This window comes from Melospiza georgiana, chromosome Z (assembly GCF_028018845.1).
Source record: "Melospiza georgiana isolate bMelGeo1 chromosome Z, bMelGeo1.pri, whole genome shotgun sequence".
Classification (NCBI taxonomy): domain Eukaryota; kingdom Metazoa; phylum Chordata; class Aves; order Passeriformes; family Passerellidae; genus Melospiza; species Melospiza georgiana.
In genome coordinates, this window is record NC_080465.1 from 80321100 (window position 1) to 80335480 (window position 14381).

At 40.7% G+C, this 14381-nt stretch overlaps 1 protein-coding gene across 2 annotated transcripts in view; it reads left to right on the top strand.

Annotated features, from left to right (window-relative positions):
* ARK2N (arkadia (RNF111) N-terminal like PKA signaling regulator 2N) overlaps positions 1–14381 on the top strand; it is a 45616-nt gene that overhangs the window by 10533 nt on the left and 20702 nt on the right. The window contains exons 2-3 of one of the 2 annotated variants that reach the window (XM_058043449.1): positions 4707–5521; positions 11676–14256. In XM_058043449.1, coding sequence (XP_057899432.1) covers positions 4798–5521; positions 11676–12130 — 1179 coding nt within the window. In that variant the 5' untranslated portion in view covers positions 4707–4797 and the 3' untranslated portion in view covers positions 12131–14256. Of the gene's footprint in view, positions 1–4706; positions 5522–11675; positions 14257–14381 lie in introns of those variants that run through there. The other variant, XM_058043448.1, reaches the window with a different exon arrangement.

The following is a 14381-nucleotide window of genomic DNA, read 5'->3' on the forward strand; positions in this document are numbered from 1 at the left end:
CCCGTCCGTAGGTTCAGGAAAAGAAGACCTGGTTTGCTGCACACAAGCTAGGCATTCTTTATCATTAGTCAGCTCAATAACACCTAAAATGACAATGCACAATTAAGGGTAGGGCGTCATGGGGTTTATTAAGCATTTCAGGCTGTTGAGAGGTACTCCTTGTTCAGCTGAAGTAAGTTAGTTGTAGGTAGAATGAGTAACCTTCTAGCTCTTAATGTATGACACATGATTTAGTATGTTGATTGCTTGGCCTGAGTGGCTGGATTTGATGAAGCCTTCAGCCTTAAGCTGTGTAATTTAGTTAATCTTCCTAATAGCTGACACAGAGCTGCGTTTTATCTGTGTTGTGGGAAGGACATGGGCAACAAATGGATATTTTAATTGCTGCTGTGGACTGCTTACCTGGGTGAGGGCTTTTGTAGATCCCTGTGCTGTGCCACGGAGCAGAGGCACCAGGGGCTCAAACCAGAGATCAGCAGGCAACCACCACCAGCAGCAGCTGCAGTTCCACATGGGCTGAATGGCCTGCCTGGACATGGAGAAGAACCCAGAAAGGTGCTGTAAGGCCCCAAAAATCAGCACTGAACTAAGAGGTGCAGGCAAGACATTAAATTCTGTAATTCCCTGGGGATTTCTTTGTTCAGGGTCTCTCTCCAGAGACACACAGTTTATCTACTGCTCTAACACTCTGTTAAATTATTTATTTTTATAATCTGATGCCTGAAACTCTGCTCTGGGAAACCTGCTGTCTTTAATATAAGTCTTTGTGCTGTAGTACATATTACATGAAAAATGTTATTTAGGAAGCTGCTATCACCTCTGAGGCTTTTTGCTCTTAATCTTTTTTTTTTTTTTTTAATTTACAAAAGTCTCTTCCCAGAGCAAATGGTGCTGAGAAGGAATGCTCAGGACCTTCTGCTGTCTCTGGGCAGAACCTCTGAGTTCAAGGTGTGATGATACAAAACAGCAAGCAGCTTTAAATCAGATTTGTGTTTTTTTTTTTTTTTAACAGGGATGATTTGTGCTTGCTCTCCCTTCCCTCCTTCCTTCGAGCTCTGGCAGAAAATGTCACTTGCTTTCTCATTTTGACTTGTGCTGGCTTATTGAAAGGAATCTACACACAGAAGGGTGGGCCAGTTGTGTGCACAGGAGGGAATATGATGGTGCAGTCACAGTTAGGTGGGGAAAGAATGGGGACAAAACCCAGAGAGGCTGGGCTGTCTCTGCAAACCTGACCTTCAAAATCCTTCTGGATTTCTTCCCTGAAGAGCAGATTCCCTAGCGTACAAATTGTGTGCTTTACAAATGAGTCCATGATTTGAAAATATTTCTCAGGATAATTTAATGGCTTCCTCGCACTAGTGTGTTATATGTGTGACTTGGAAAATAACATTTTCTATTGGAAAAATCGAGCACAGAAGTTTTTACAAAACTGCCTTTTAAAATTTTCGTTGCAATATCTGCTCACCAGTAAAAGGAGAATGCCATTTCTGATCAACATCTAATTAAGTATCCATCTGTGTCTGTAAGCATCACAACTTATTTTCAGTGCTGTGTTCCCATTTCAGTAGAAAAATGGTCTTTTGCTTGCACCACCTTGAGATTTCCTCTTCTAGTAGTATTACTAGAAAGGTGAATGGCAAGAAAGGAGTGGGAGTTTTTCAATAAAGTCTCTTCTTGCTGTTCTGTACATTTTTCAGAGGGAACTAAATACAGACATTTTTTTCTTTCTTTGAGACAAGGAGTTCCTTGGCATAGATATTTTTTGCCAAATGGGCTGTATTCTTCCATGAAGCAAAGTCTGTTTGAGTCATGGTAGGGTTATTTTTTTCCCACTGAGAGAAAGGCAAAGCTCTGGTATATATATATTAATAAAGGAATTGATGATGTCTAAAGAGCCAGTTCAATGGACCTGTAGAGTACAAACCTTACCAAACATGTGGTTTTTCTATATACACAGAAACACATCAGTGTCATGAAATTACTATTCCCTCCTCTCCTGCCAACTCACTGAAAGTCGCTGTGTGAGGGATTGAACCAGTGTGGTTGGAGTAGTTAAAGATCCCACTTAATATTAAAAAAATCCAGTAAAATCATTTTAATTGAGCTGTTAGCAAGGTGGCAATGTGCAGATGAAACATATTTTTTTCTGGCTGATAGACCAGAGAGATGGAAAGGCAAGTGCAGGTGTTGTTACAGCCCCTTTGGGAGCTGTGAGGTAAACGATGTTTCCAAATAGGACATTTGTGGAAAAAAGTGTACAGCTGACTTTGGCTGCCCTTTAGCTTCATGTCAAGCTCTGTTCTTTGTGCTCCCCAGGCTGAAAGGTTGAACAGTGCAGAAATTGTTCTGCAGTTATTACTATGAATATTTAAGTATGTTTTCGTTTGGCCAAGCCAATACTCTTGGTTTGTGTCTGAGCAACCAGTATTTTCCCTGTGTGTACATTTCAAAACTCTCAGAGAAGATATTTTTCATTTTAAAGTTCATGGCCAGAGGAAAGCTAGGAGCTGCACTAGCAGGTACAACACAAATTCCACTTATTCCATCATCAAATCTGTGTTTTACTTGCCTGTGTAATAGGAGAATTATTTGATAATACAGATTTGTGGGTGAATTACCTACAAATATTGGTTTTACTGACATGCATTTATGTCTCTGAATGTGTGTATTCATCATTTAGGTTTGTTGGTGCTCTGCAGTAGCCTTGGAAATAAATTGTTCCTACATGATGTTTGCTGCTTACATGAAATTGCTGTCTCCAGAAAGTCTTCTTTGAAGTTGCTTTCAAGAGAGGGTTACTCAGCGAAAGTATGCACAAATGTTTTTCCTGATATACATGTTCCTCTTTTCCACAATATACATTTTAGTCTGGTTTTTGGAAGGGCTATGCTGAGTTTATTGTTTGGGATTTCAGGTTTGTGGGTTTCTTTCCTCATATTTAGCAGGTTTGGTCCTGCCATCTCCATCTTTCTTGTGATGTCTGATATTAACCAACCCTTCTTTCCTTAGCTGGTGTTTCACTCCCATGAGTGTTTTCATCATTTCCTTGCCCCATACTGCAGTTCATTCATTAGCCTGAAGGAAGCATGATCTCTATTTTAGCATTCTCTAAAAATGAAGTTTCAGAGTGGGTTAGGGCACACAGGACAGTGCTGAGCTTGGCACAGCACCTTTAGAAGCAGGGAAGTACCCTTATATTTTGTATTACATACCTGTATACACTTAATGCTTGCAAGCAGCTTGGGATGGATCAGGAAAACAAAGAAGGATTTTCAGGGTACAGAAAAATCTCTCTGAACCATGACTGCTTCCTCAGGGTGCTCAAGGGCTGGTTGGCCGCCTCTGCAGAAATGTGGTTTTTCAGATAAGATCTCACTGCTGCGTTTTCTTGCCTACACTTTGTTTTTTGAAGCGCCATAAATTTATAATTTACTGTACTTCTGAAGCTGTAAAGGATTTGTTCCATGCCATTCATCTGTAAGTGAATGTGGTAATTGAAGAATCTTTATTCTGTGTTGTATTCCAAGAGAAAATTCAGGTGAAAGGCAAAGTGTGAATAATGAAGACAGAATGGTAACTATAGATCTCTCCAAGAAAATTTCTTTGAAGTTGCTTCAGGTAGTTTTGGGTAGATAATGTGCAAGTTATCAATCAGATAAATAGCTTGGTCTTTTTATTTGCACTGAAGCAATGCAATTTATTAAATTATGACTTGAAGTAAAATGTCGGATACTGGTGTGGGTAGATAATGTTTTTTGCTTGCAGCCCCTACTATTTAATGCTTCTTTCCTGGCAGATTTGAGAGAAACTAAATCAGACTTGACGTTCTCATATAAACAGGGCTTGTATGGGAGACAATCAAGGACTTCCTGAGTGGTGTGTTAGATATTCCTAAAACATCTTTGTGTGACTCACCAGCGTGGTGGTGCTCTGGTGAGAGCAATCTGTGTGACACCTCTGGAGCCACAGCCTGTAGCTGTGCCTCTGACAATTCAGTAGCTCTTCTTTATTTAATAAGTCTTTGATATATAAGGTTCCCATGCAGAATGGTTCCACTGGGAACCCCATTCAGTGTGACTCCTATACCATTTTTCATGGGTGTGTAAATGAAAGAATAATTTGTAAAACGATGAGTTCACTTGGTAAATTGAGAAAGCCAACATGATGCTGAGCAATAAGATGCACTTCTGTAGAGCCAGGCTGGGAGAGGTGGGAAGTGTTCACTTGCACCAGAGAAGCTCCAGGGACACCTCAGAGCCCCTGCCAGGGCCTCCAGGGGCTCCAGGAGAGCTGCACAGCCCCTGGGGACAAGGCAGGCAGGGACAGCACCCAGGCAATGGCTCCCACTGCCAGAGGGCAGGCACAGATTCTGGCACATTGGGAATTAGGAATTGCTGGCTGGGAGGGTGGGCAGGCCCTGGCCCAGGGTGCCCAGAGCAGCTGTGGCTGCCCCTGGATCCCTGGCAGTGTCCCAGGCCAGGCTGGATGGGGCTGGGAGCAGCCTGGGACAGTGGGAGCTGTCCCTGACCATGGCAGGGGGTGGAATGAGATGATCTCTAAGATCCCTTCCAACCAGAACCACTCTGGGGCTCTGTAAACCCATTCTACCTGCAAGCAAAAGCAGTGAGTTGTTTATGGTAACACTGTGGAGAGCAGGCTGAGCTGCTTGTGTAATTCTTTCCTACTGTTCTGTTCCTGTGCAGGCTGCTGCATTGCTGGAGACCACGTCTAGCTCACCCAGCTCATTGAGACAATGTGCTCAATGCTTTGAGACTGGAAGGACCTTGCTCTGCAATGAAGATGGAGGCAGTAGGAAAAGCAGAAGAACTTGTTGATTCAGAAATTCCACCAAAGACTTCTGAAAAGCAAGAGACTGCTCCTGATGAAGACAGGCCTATAGAACTCGAGACACAACCTCAGAAGGACGGTGTGCCCACTGCAGCAGACTCTGCAGTGCTCTCTTCCATGCCTTGCTTGCTGATGGAACTGAGGCGGGACTCCTCGGAGTCTCAGCTGGCATCTACGGAGAGCGACAAGCCCGCGGGCGGCCGAGTTTATGAGAGTGACTCTTCTAACCACTGCATGCTTTCCCCTTCCTCCAGCGGGCACCTGGCCGACTCAGACACGTTGTCTTCCGCGGAGGAGAACGAGCCCTGCCAAGCTGAAGCCGCCGCGGAGGGAGACCCTTCTGCAGGGTCCGGAGCCGCGGTCGGGAGGAAATCCAGGAGATCCAGGTCGGAAAGCGAGACTTCAACAATGGCTGCCAAGAAAAACCGACAGTCTAGCGATAAGCAGAACGGCCGAGTTCCCAGGGTGAAGGGTCACCGGAGCCAAAAGCACAAGGAGAGGATCCGGCTGCTGAGGCAGAAGCGGGAGGCGGCTGCTCGCAAGAAGTACAACCTGCTGCAGGACAGCAGTACCAGCGACAGTGACCTGACCTGTGACTCCAGCACGAGCTCGTCAGACGACGACGAAGAGGTTTCAGGGAGCAGCAAGACAATCACTGCAGAGATACCAGGTAGAGGATGTTTTTTAAACTGAACTGTAACGCGCCTGACGTCCTTTCTCAGCTGTCATGCTAAGTTAGATGAGTGACACTTGAGAAAAACCCAGGAGAACTGCAGCTCTGTGTAAATTTGAAGACTGCAGTGTAATAACAAGATGTGGGCAAATTTAAAAAAATCTCTTCTGTGAGGTTCCTGTGCACTTTTGCACACCAACAAAGAGTAGGTATGGTAAATGGGAGGAAGGACTACCTTTGAATTCTGGATTTTTCAGATCTTTGTAAGCCTATATGAACTCATGTCAGTGCTGTCAAATCCCCTTAGATGGTGATGATCTTATTCTTAAGATAAGTGGCCAGCTTTGCTTTAATATAAAAAGCCCACAGCTTGGCAGCTGTGTCAGAAATGGCACGGCACACCTCCTGCCTGTGTAACAGTAAGGCCCTGGCCATTATTGCACTTATTCTGTGCTTTCAGCTCAACATGTCAGTGCATGACATACCTGCTTAGCCTTATTCTAAGTTCTTTCAGATTGCAGCTGGTCACCTATTTTAGGATACGAATATGATTACACAGGTGCCCAAGCTATATTCACACCTAAATTTTCAATATTTTAGACAAAGTTATTACTATTTTCCTATGTTGTTAGGATCAATAATTTCTACACTTTAAACTTTCTGACACAGCTGTGTTAAGATGGAAGGCGGCAAGTTATAGGGGCCTTCTTGTCATTTTGTTAGTGTCATTTTATTAGCAGAAGAAGGTTGAATTCTTCAAGGTTTTTGTCTGCTGAGTCTTTGTTACTATATTAGTCCAAGTGCTGTGGACAGGATTTTGTGTGAATTATTCTTGCAGCATATTATACCATAGAACCATCATCATATGGCAATCAAAAATAAAATCCATAAAAATAAAAATACGTAAAAATAAACTTTTTTTGCTTGCCAATTTTTACTGGGTTACATGCCTTTTTGCCTGTTGTGCTAGAATTTTTTCTTTTTGAGAAAAATAACATCTTAGGTAGGGCAAGAACATTTAAAGGAAAACTGCAATATTAAGTTGCTGAACTAATGCTTTCTAGATTAACTATTTAAAATACTGCAGCAGATTTTGCAAATAACTGACTTAACTGAGTTGATTATGGTGGATGATGTTGTCACCATGAAAACTGGCATTTTTCCCACACCTGCTAGGAAGCAGGTTGCACAAAGGAAGTATATGTTTATTATTAGAATGTCTAGAAAAGGCATAATATCCTCCTATAATTATTGTGTAGTAAACTTTTAATAGAAATCTAAAATTATTTTTACCAATTTAGTAGTTAGTCTTGTATCTTTCAGAGTTTTTGCTTTTTTATTTATAGTATTTACACTTTGGGCAATTTAATCCTAATTTAAAGCCTATTGAAGAATAACTGTTTCACTGATTTTTGGGACAGGTTGTTCCCCACCTCTCAAAAAACCCCAAAACACACAGAATAAGTCTCTCAGGTCACGTTCTTTTTTTAAGTCAAAGAAGTACCTTGTGACCCAGAATGGCACCACATGGTATTTTCAGGTTTCTGAGGGCCATGGTGGGGACCTGATGGGGCCGTTCCAGGATATTGTTTGTGTATCCCTGGGTGCCTCTGTATGTGACTCTCGGTCCTGACCATGAATGAAATGCTTTTGCTGGAAGGATCCCATCACATCAAGGGCTTGACTATTCGTGGTGGTTTCACCAAGGCCCAGCTTTACCTGCAGAACAAGAGTGCCCAAACCATCCCGAGGGAGGGACAGTAGCATTTATTCTGATTTCACAGCACGTGTCATCTGCTCGGTGCTGAGTTCTGTTTGAGACATTGAAAGGTTGGAGCTGCCCCCTTGGTGCAATGGGGTGCGATCTGTGCCTGCCACATTGCGGTTTTCCTTTAAATAGAGATGGCTTTGCTTTGTGGGAAACGCCTTCCAAGTGCAAGGGAAAGAGACCCTCTGTAGAGATAAGGATGTGGTTTGTCCAAAAAACGCATCCTGTGCTGCTCTTGGGTGGAGGAGACGTTGTGGTTGTGAGAGCTGCGGTGGAGCTGCGAGTCTGGTCGGACTCCCAGCGCTCCATCTCTGCGGTGGCTTCCAGGCCATCTGCCATCCCTCTGCCTGCAGCTGGCAAAGGACTCTGTTCCTTTTTCTGGCTAGAAAGACATTTCAGGGCAGTTAGCAAAACACTGCGAATAGCCTCAAAATTGAGGGACCGAATTGAGTGTAGATAGAAAACAGTGCAGGGTGTCAAAAAGCGCTATTGGAATTTCAGTCTGCCAGTGTTCTCTGCACACAGTGGAAAGCTGAAAGGTTTGACTTCAGTTTCAGGACATAAGCATGGAAAGCTTTTGCCCTTACTTTTAAAAGAATTACCTGTACACATTGATGCAGAAGAGGTTTTTACAGGCAGCATGTGTTCCCCTTAGTCTGTGTTTGAACATTCAGCTGCAGTCTCGGTTACTTACTCAATCACTTATGTTCATATAGTTTTCATTTTTAGCCTTCTGTTGCCTAAAAACCAGCTTTGCCAACAGAGATGCTTAAAAAAATTTAGTGACAGGTAATTTGACCCTCATTACAAAAATTACACAGACTCTTAAGCTGTCAACACAGGTAGTGTTAACAGCAGGCAGTTTGCTTGTGTGTGGTCTGAAAAATTAAATTGCCACGTTTGAGAATACAGTAACCTTTCATGCTGTGTCACTAGAACTCTTCAGTTTAAATAGTGCATTAGTTTAAATAAACCTTTTTTTTAAACCATCCACATCACTGGCTCTGAAATACATTTGGCTAAATTTGTAAGGTAAAGAAAATGTTCAGTGAAATACGTGATGATGATGATGATGATGCCATTAAGTTACAAACAGAGCAGTTGTTCAATAGACAGTCAGGTCTCTCTGCTGAACTTAAAGGTACTGTGGATTAAATTAGTGCCAGGCTTGTTTTTCTCCTCAAGGAAGACTGAAGAGCTGAGATTTTACTGGTGATATTTCAAAAGAAGTACTGCGAGCTGCACAGGAGCTCAGCACAGTGCAAGTTATGGAATTGTGAATGCATCCTGTGGTGTTAATTTACACCTGAAAATACAGGTTCAGTCTAAACTTCAGGGGTGCTCCTGAGAGCCTTTTCACTGGCATGAGCAGTCATAATCTTTGGCTCTTTGTTTCATGGAATGCTGTGATTTTTGGGTTATTGCAGAGGAGGAACAACTTTTTACCTTTTAATGACTGAGCCTCTCTGTTAGCATCTAAAATTTTGCTGTTCTTCAACACCACATAAACATGGCATAGGAGGGCATAGGAGTCCTGAAATAGATTCTGCTAGGCTTCCTGCTGTATTAGGAAGTTTTTCCTTTAAACAATTCCCAAGTGATGCTGCAAATGAACTCTGGATGAAATTGGCATGAGAACAAGTCTGGGAATCAATATTTATTGCTGTGCAAACACTTAACTTTTGTAAGAAGCAAGAGATTTTAAAATATTCAAGTAATATACAAAAATATTTTGTATTTTACCACCATTGTGGTTTCTACAACTTAGAAAAGTCTGAATTGAAATGGGGATTACTTATATTTTAGGCTATCACAAAAATCGGTCAAAAAGTTTGAGGCTTAATGTTGAAAAAGCCTCATCTCACTTTGTTAAAAAAAAAGACGAGTCTTTTAAAATATGCAGTAAACCCAAAGAGATGGGCACAGCTTTCTTCCTCCTAAGAACTGTGCATAGATCTTGGATAAAACATCTGCAAAGGATAAATTCAGAATGGCAATTATAGTTAATAGATAGGGAAAATAATTAGTCTGTTAAGAATGATTTGCTGTAAGATACTAATTTAGAAGTGTCTGCAGCAGAACCAACCATTGCTACTTAGAATGAAGATGAAGCATATCTTACATTGTTACGTTGCCAGACTTACTAAATTAAATTTCTTTGGGTTTGGTTATTACTTAGACTGTACTTAAGAGATCCCATAAAATGACAACATTGGGACATTTCTTGGGCACTGTTTTGCAGGAGGTGTTGTCTTGAAAATGAGAGAGGAATCTTTGATTCTGACTCCTTTGTGACCTCAAATTTCTTCTCCTTTAAACTTAGCATAATTAGAAAACTGTAGTTTAAAGTTTATAGACAGAAGAGGGACCAATTAAATAAATGTTAGCATTTTTAATATGTAAAAACTGCATTTTTAGGCTTGGAGATTTTTTTTTTAAATAAAGAAAAGATTGGATACAGCTTGTTGTAGTAACTGCACAGGAAGCATTTAAAACATTGTTTTGCTGCTGCTGTAAATTTGAGATACTCTATCATACTCTATGATGCCTTTTAAAATTTGTCTTGCAGGGCTATATATATTTCAATACATACTTTATTCAGTTTACAAAACAGTTTTGTCAACTTTGACCATTCTAGTTCATTCTTAACTTCAAAAACTTGAAAAGATTGTCTCACTTATCAACATCAATAGTTTTTATTTGAATTGCAATTAGAAGTTAACATTACTTATTTGAATGCCTATGGAAATCAGAAAGATTGTAAGTTAGTTCCTGGAGTTTAAGTTAAGGTCTGGGCTAGAGGCAAAGAAACAGAATCATATTGGATGTTCAGTACTAGAAGTAAATGAACAGAAGACATACTTCTTTTATTGAACATACAAAGGGAGCCATGTTTTAGAAAAAAAATACCATTTTACTTAATTTGTTTTGGTTAAAATGCAGTTGGAGGGATGTAAATTATTATAAAGTAAATATTTTTAGCAGAGGACCTGAATGCTGAATTTCCAGCATGTCTGATAGGTAAACAGATGGGAAAGAAAGACTTAAAAACTACTCTTCAGAAATGAGAGAATAACCCAGGGCTTAGTTTAGCTGTTCCTGTAGGATCTGTGTATACCTCATTTAAACAGTTCCTAAAAAGAATGTAGGGTTTAAGTGGTACTGTAATTTTGTGTACTCAGTGAAATCCCAATAAAGATTTAGTGCCTTAGGTTTTTATTAGTAAATATTTGCTTAGGTCATTCAATGATTTCTCTCATTCTTAGGGTATTTTGTATTATTCTTAGGCTAGAGGGTGCCACAAGTTTCACATTTAGATATTAAATTACCATCTTCTATAACTTTGTGGAGTTTAATATGATGCTTGTCTTGTTTTGGTATTACCTTAGGTGACATTTGTGTATTTGGATGGCATGCACATACTGTTTATTATTCCTCAAGCAGGTACAGAGCCTCATTTTCTTTGGGGTTTATTGCTTCCTAGATGATTCCTGAGTGAACTCTAGACTTTAAAATATAATTTCCACTGCCTTTTGTTATTGATCTGTAGAGTAAGGCCATGAGGATTGGCCTTTTCTTCTGGCTGCTGCAGTTCTTCCTAATAATCCCAAAGCCAGTCACTTCCACTGTGCTTTTGATGGATAGCTGGAAGCAGAACAGTTTTCTTCCAACCATTCCCTGTTTTCTGCCTTGCCTGGCACTGGCTGTAGGAATGGCGGCTCAGGGCAGGGTCCTGGCTGCTGTGAGGCTGCTCAGGGCTCCGTGGTGTGCAAGCTGTGCTGTGATGGAGCTGTGTCCATCACGCCTGGCAGAGGATGCTGTCCCCTCCTGTGTCAGCACAGCGCTCACATCACCCCCCCGTGCTCTTGTGTTTTGTGTCCTGTGTTCTCCTCATTCTCTGTGCTTCCCAAAATCAGGCCGAGGGCTTTGGGCCAATTCCACCTGTGTTTAACAGTCTGTTTATGAAAGGGTCCAAGCGTGAAAGCAAAGTACACATAATTATTCAGGTTTGTCAGTTAAAAAATAGCATTTTGGATTGCAGCTTAGTAGAACTAAACATATTACTGTATGATGTTTTTGACACCTTCAGTTGAATTCAAAACAAATTGCAAGGGAACTGGAGTAATTTGGTAAAAAAAGAGACCTTTGTGACAGAATTGTCTGAGACTGAGAATGATGCCAAAATTTCTATTATAACCTGAGTGGGTGTAAAATTTTATTATAAGAGTAATACTGTCGGTTAATAAATGCTAATTCCTCTCCTGTTGTCGTATCCAAGGGGCAGAATTAGAAAAGTTGTTTTCCTCAGTTAACATGCCTTAATAAACAATATTATGTTCTTACTTAATGATGTCTTATCAAATGGCCTCAATGTCTTTAAAGCTGGCTTCAGTCGTGCTGGGGGATCTGGAGGAGCGACCAGGGAAATTCCAGGATTGCTTGACAGGGGCACCGTGTGGGATAGGAACTGCATAGGCAATGTCCTGGAAGAGGCCATGAACTGCTTTGCCGAGATGCAGAGGCAGACAGAGGAGAAATTCCGCATGTGGATAGAAAAGCTAACCCACCTTGACACGGACGAAGAGAGCAAGCAGCAACTGGAGCCCAGGGAACCTAAAATCCAACTAGTTGGCCAAAGAATCCCCCCTACCAGCCAGTCAGGGGCTTTCGCGCAGATGCCTGATAGCCAAGCGCTTCCTCAGCAGCCCTTTAATTCGTGCGTGGGCTATCAAAATGCCGATGCCGCGCTGGAGTTTCCAGTGACTTTTAATAACAATTTTACACCAGTCTTTCCAGAGAATGGGAATATGGCAGAGCCTGATCTGAATAAATCATAAACTTAAAAAAAAAAAAAAAATTAAAAAGAAAAATAAATCTGATTTTGCAATCTTGATGTTATTTTGGATTCTGCTAAAAATGAGGTTTGCTTTTCTCTTTGTATGTGTTTGTTTTGTTTTCTCTTTTGGGTTTTATTACCATGATATTGTTTGTTTTTCTTAATTTATAGTGAATATATGTAGTTAAAAAAAAAAACACAGTATACCCACCTGCATGTGCCAGTACACACATATAAACAAACACCTTTAAAGGTGTATAGGGGAAGCCACCCTAAGCTTTCATCACCAAACTCGGGACAATATAACTTAGAATCCATGTCTAGATACCCCAAAAGCAGTAGGGCTGTGTTTGCTACAATAGGAGCATTCAGGGTATTCATCCAGATGCCCTTTTTGCATGTTAAAACATTTGTATAAGGAAATAGTTTTATATTTAAAGAGATAAAGCACCCTAGAGATCCAGACCCATGACATTTCCTCAACTCTCTGTTTACTCTCAAGTTTTGCAGCTTGACCATGCCACACGTTAGCTTATTGATTTTTAGGCAGAACTAATAAATAAGATTACGCTAAAAATTTGGCTGTCCATAACAAGCGTGCCCAGCGGATTGAATTCCTTTTTGTCTCCCATTCAGCAGCTCAGCCTCTGTCCAGGGTTTTTATCAGCGGCGCCGCTGTGTTGCACAGGGTGCATTTATGGAGGTGTCTGCCCTACCCCGTGTGCTCACACAGGCACACTCACACATGGCTCTGTGTGCAGATCATCTCACCCATGCCAGGTGCCCGCTCTGCTCTTCCCTGGGTCTCAGTGGGAAGAGATAAGGCTCACTGAGGATGCCTCCAGGCAGTGTCTTCTCTCCCACGAGTTGTCCCTAACCTGGCTTATCATTGGTCCCTAAGAGATAACTTGGGGTGAGATGAGTCACCCTGGCCTGTGCACACAGAGCAGCTGCTGCTTCCTCCCGTGAATGCAGCCCAGCCACATCCTTCACACTGGAATAAAAACAATCCTGTCTGCCCTCAGATAAGCAGCCATCAGGGGATGGGTTGAGCCTTGGCACAGGAATTTAAAGGAAGGCTTGATAAGCAAACACCGTGGTGGTCTGATAGCTGCTGGCCTGGGTCAGACTGGACCATGCATGAACACCACTGAAATAATTCTTTACTTGTGATGGGGAATGCCACAGCATCAGGTTAATTTAAGTGAGGCAAGAATTTACTGTTTTGTGAGTTCTTTTTTTTGTACTAATAGTTATCCTGAATAGGCAGGCTTGAAACTAATATTTAAAGTAGGATTAATTTAAACTATATATTAGAAATATTTAATTCTTACTGTTATTGCTACACACAGGGATTTTTGGGTCACCTCTCCAATAAGGCCTTCCTTCATGTGAAGTAACTTCTCTGTAGCTACCAAAAATTGTATATTTTTAATTAGCTAGAACTTGATAGAAGTTTCTAATGAAAATGAAATAAAAATTTTTACAATGGCAAATGAAAACCTGCAGTTTGAGTAAAGAAAACACTTAAGTCTCCTTTAGCTCAGTTAGTCTGCTCTTTAAACCACAGTCACTTTTCCCCTAATTATTTTAGTTTACTTTCTTTTTCTCCTCTTGGGAGTAACCACAGTATCTTCTTTAGGTCAGGCTTTTTTTACCCTCCCTAAAGTCAATGGGAGTTTTCCCATCAATTTATGTGACAGTTTGGATCAAACCTGTAACAGGAACTCAAGAAATACTTTTTGTTATCAGTATAATATCTACACTGGTATTTTAACATTATTCTTGCCCTAGACTGACTTCTTTTAAACTATATGATGCCTTCATCAAAAAAAATTAAGTTAGAGACCTGTGTTATTTTCAGAGTATCTGTTTGAAAGACTGTGCAGGAGATAATTTTTAAGTACTGGGATAAAGTCTTTTCAGATCACCTTCATGCATAATTTTGATACAAAGATTTTGATACGAACTTGTTAGAAAACTCCCTTGTCTGAAATTGTGTGCATTTCAGGTAAAAGTTAAACAAGTTGTTCTGTGTTTGATTGCAATTTAAAAGCTTATCCTCATCTGTTTAAAAAGATTCTTCAGGGAAGAGTATTTGCTGATAAAACAACCCTCACCAAAGTGGATCCATCTGGTGTTCATAGATTATATATATATATATATATATATATAATATATATTTTATATATATATATATATATATATATATATATATATATATATATATATATATATATAAATCTCTTTAT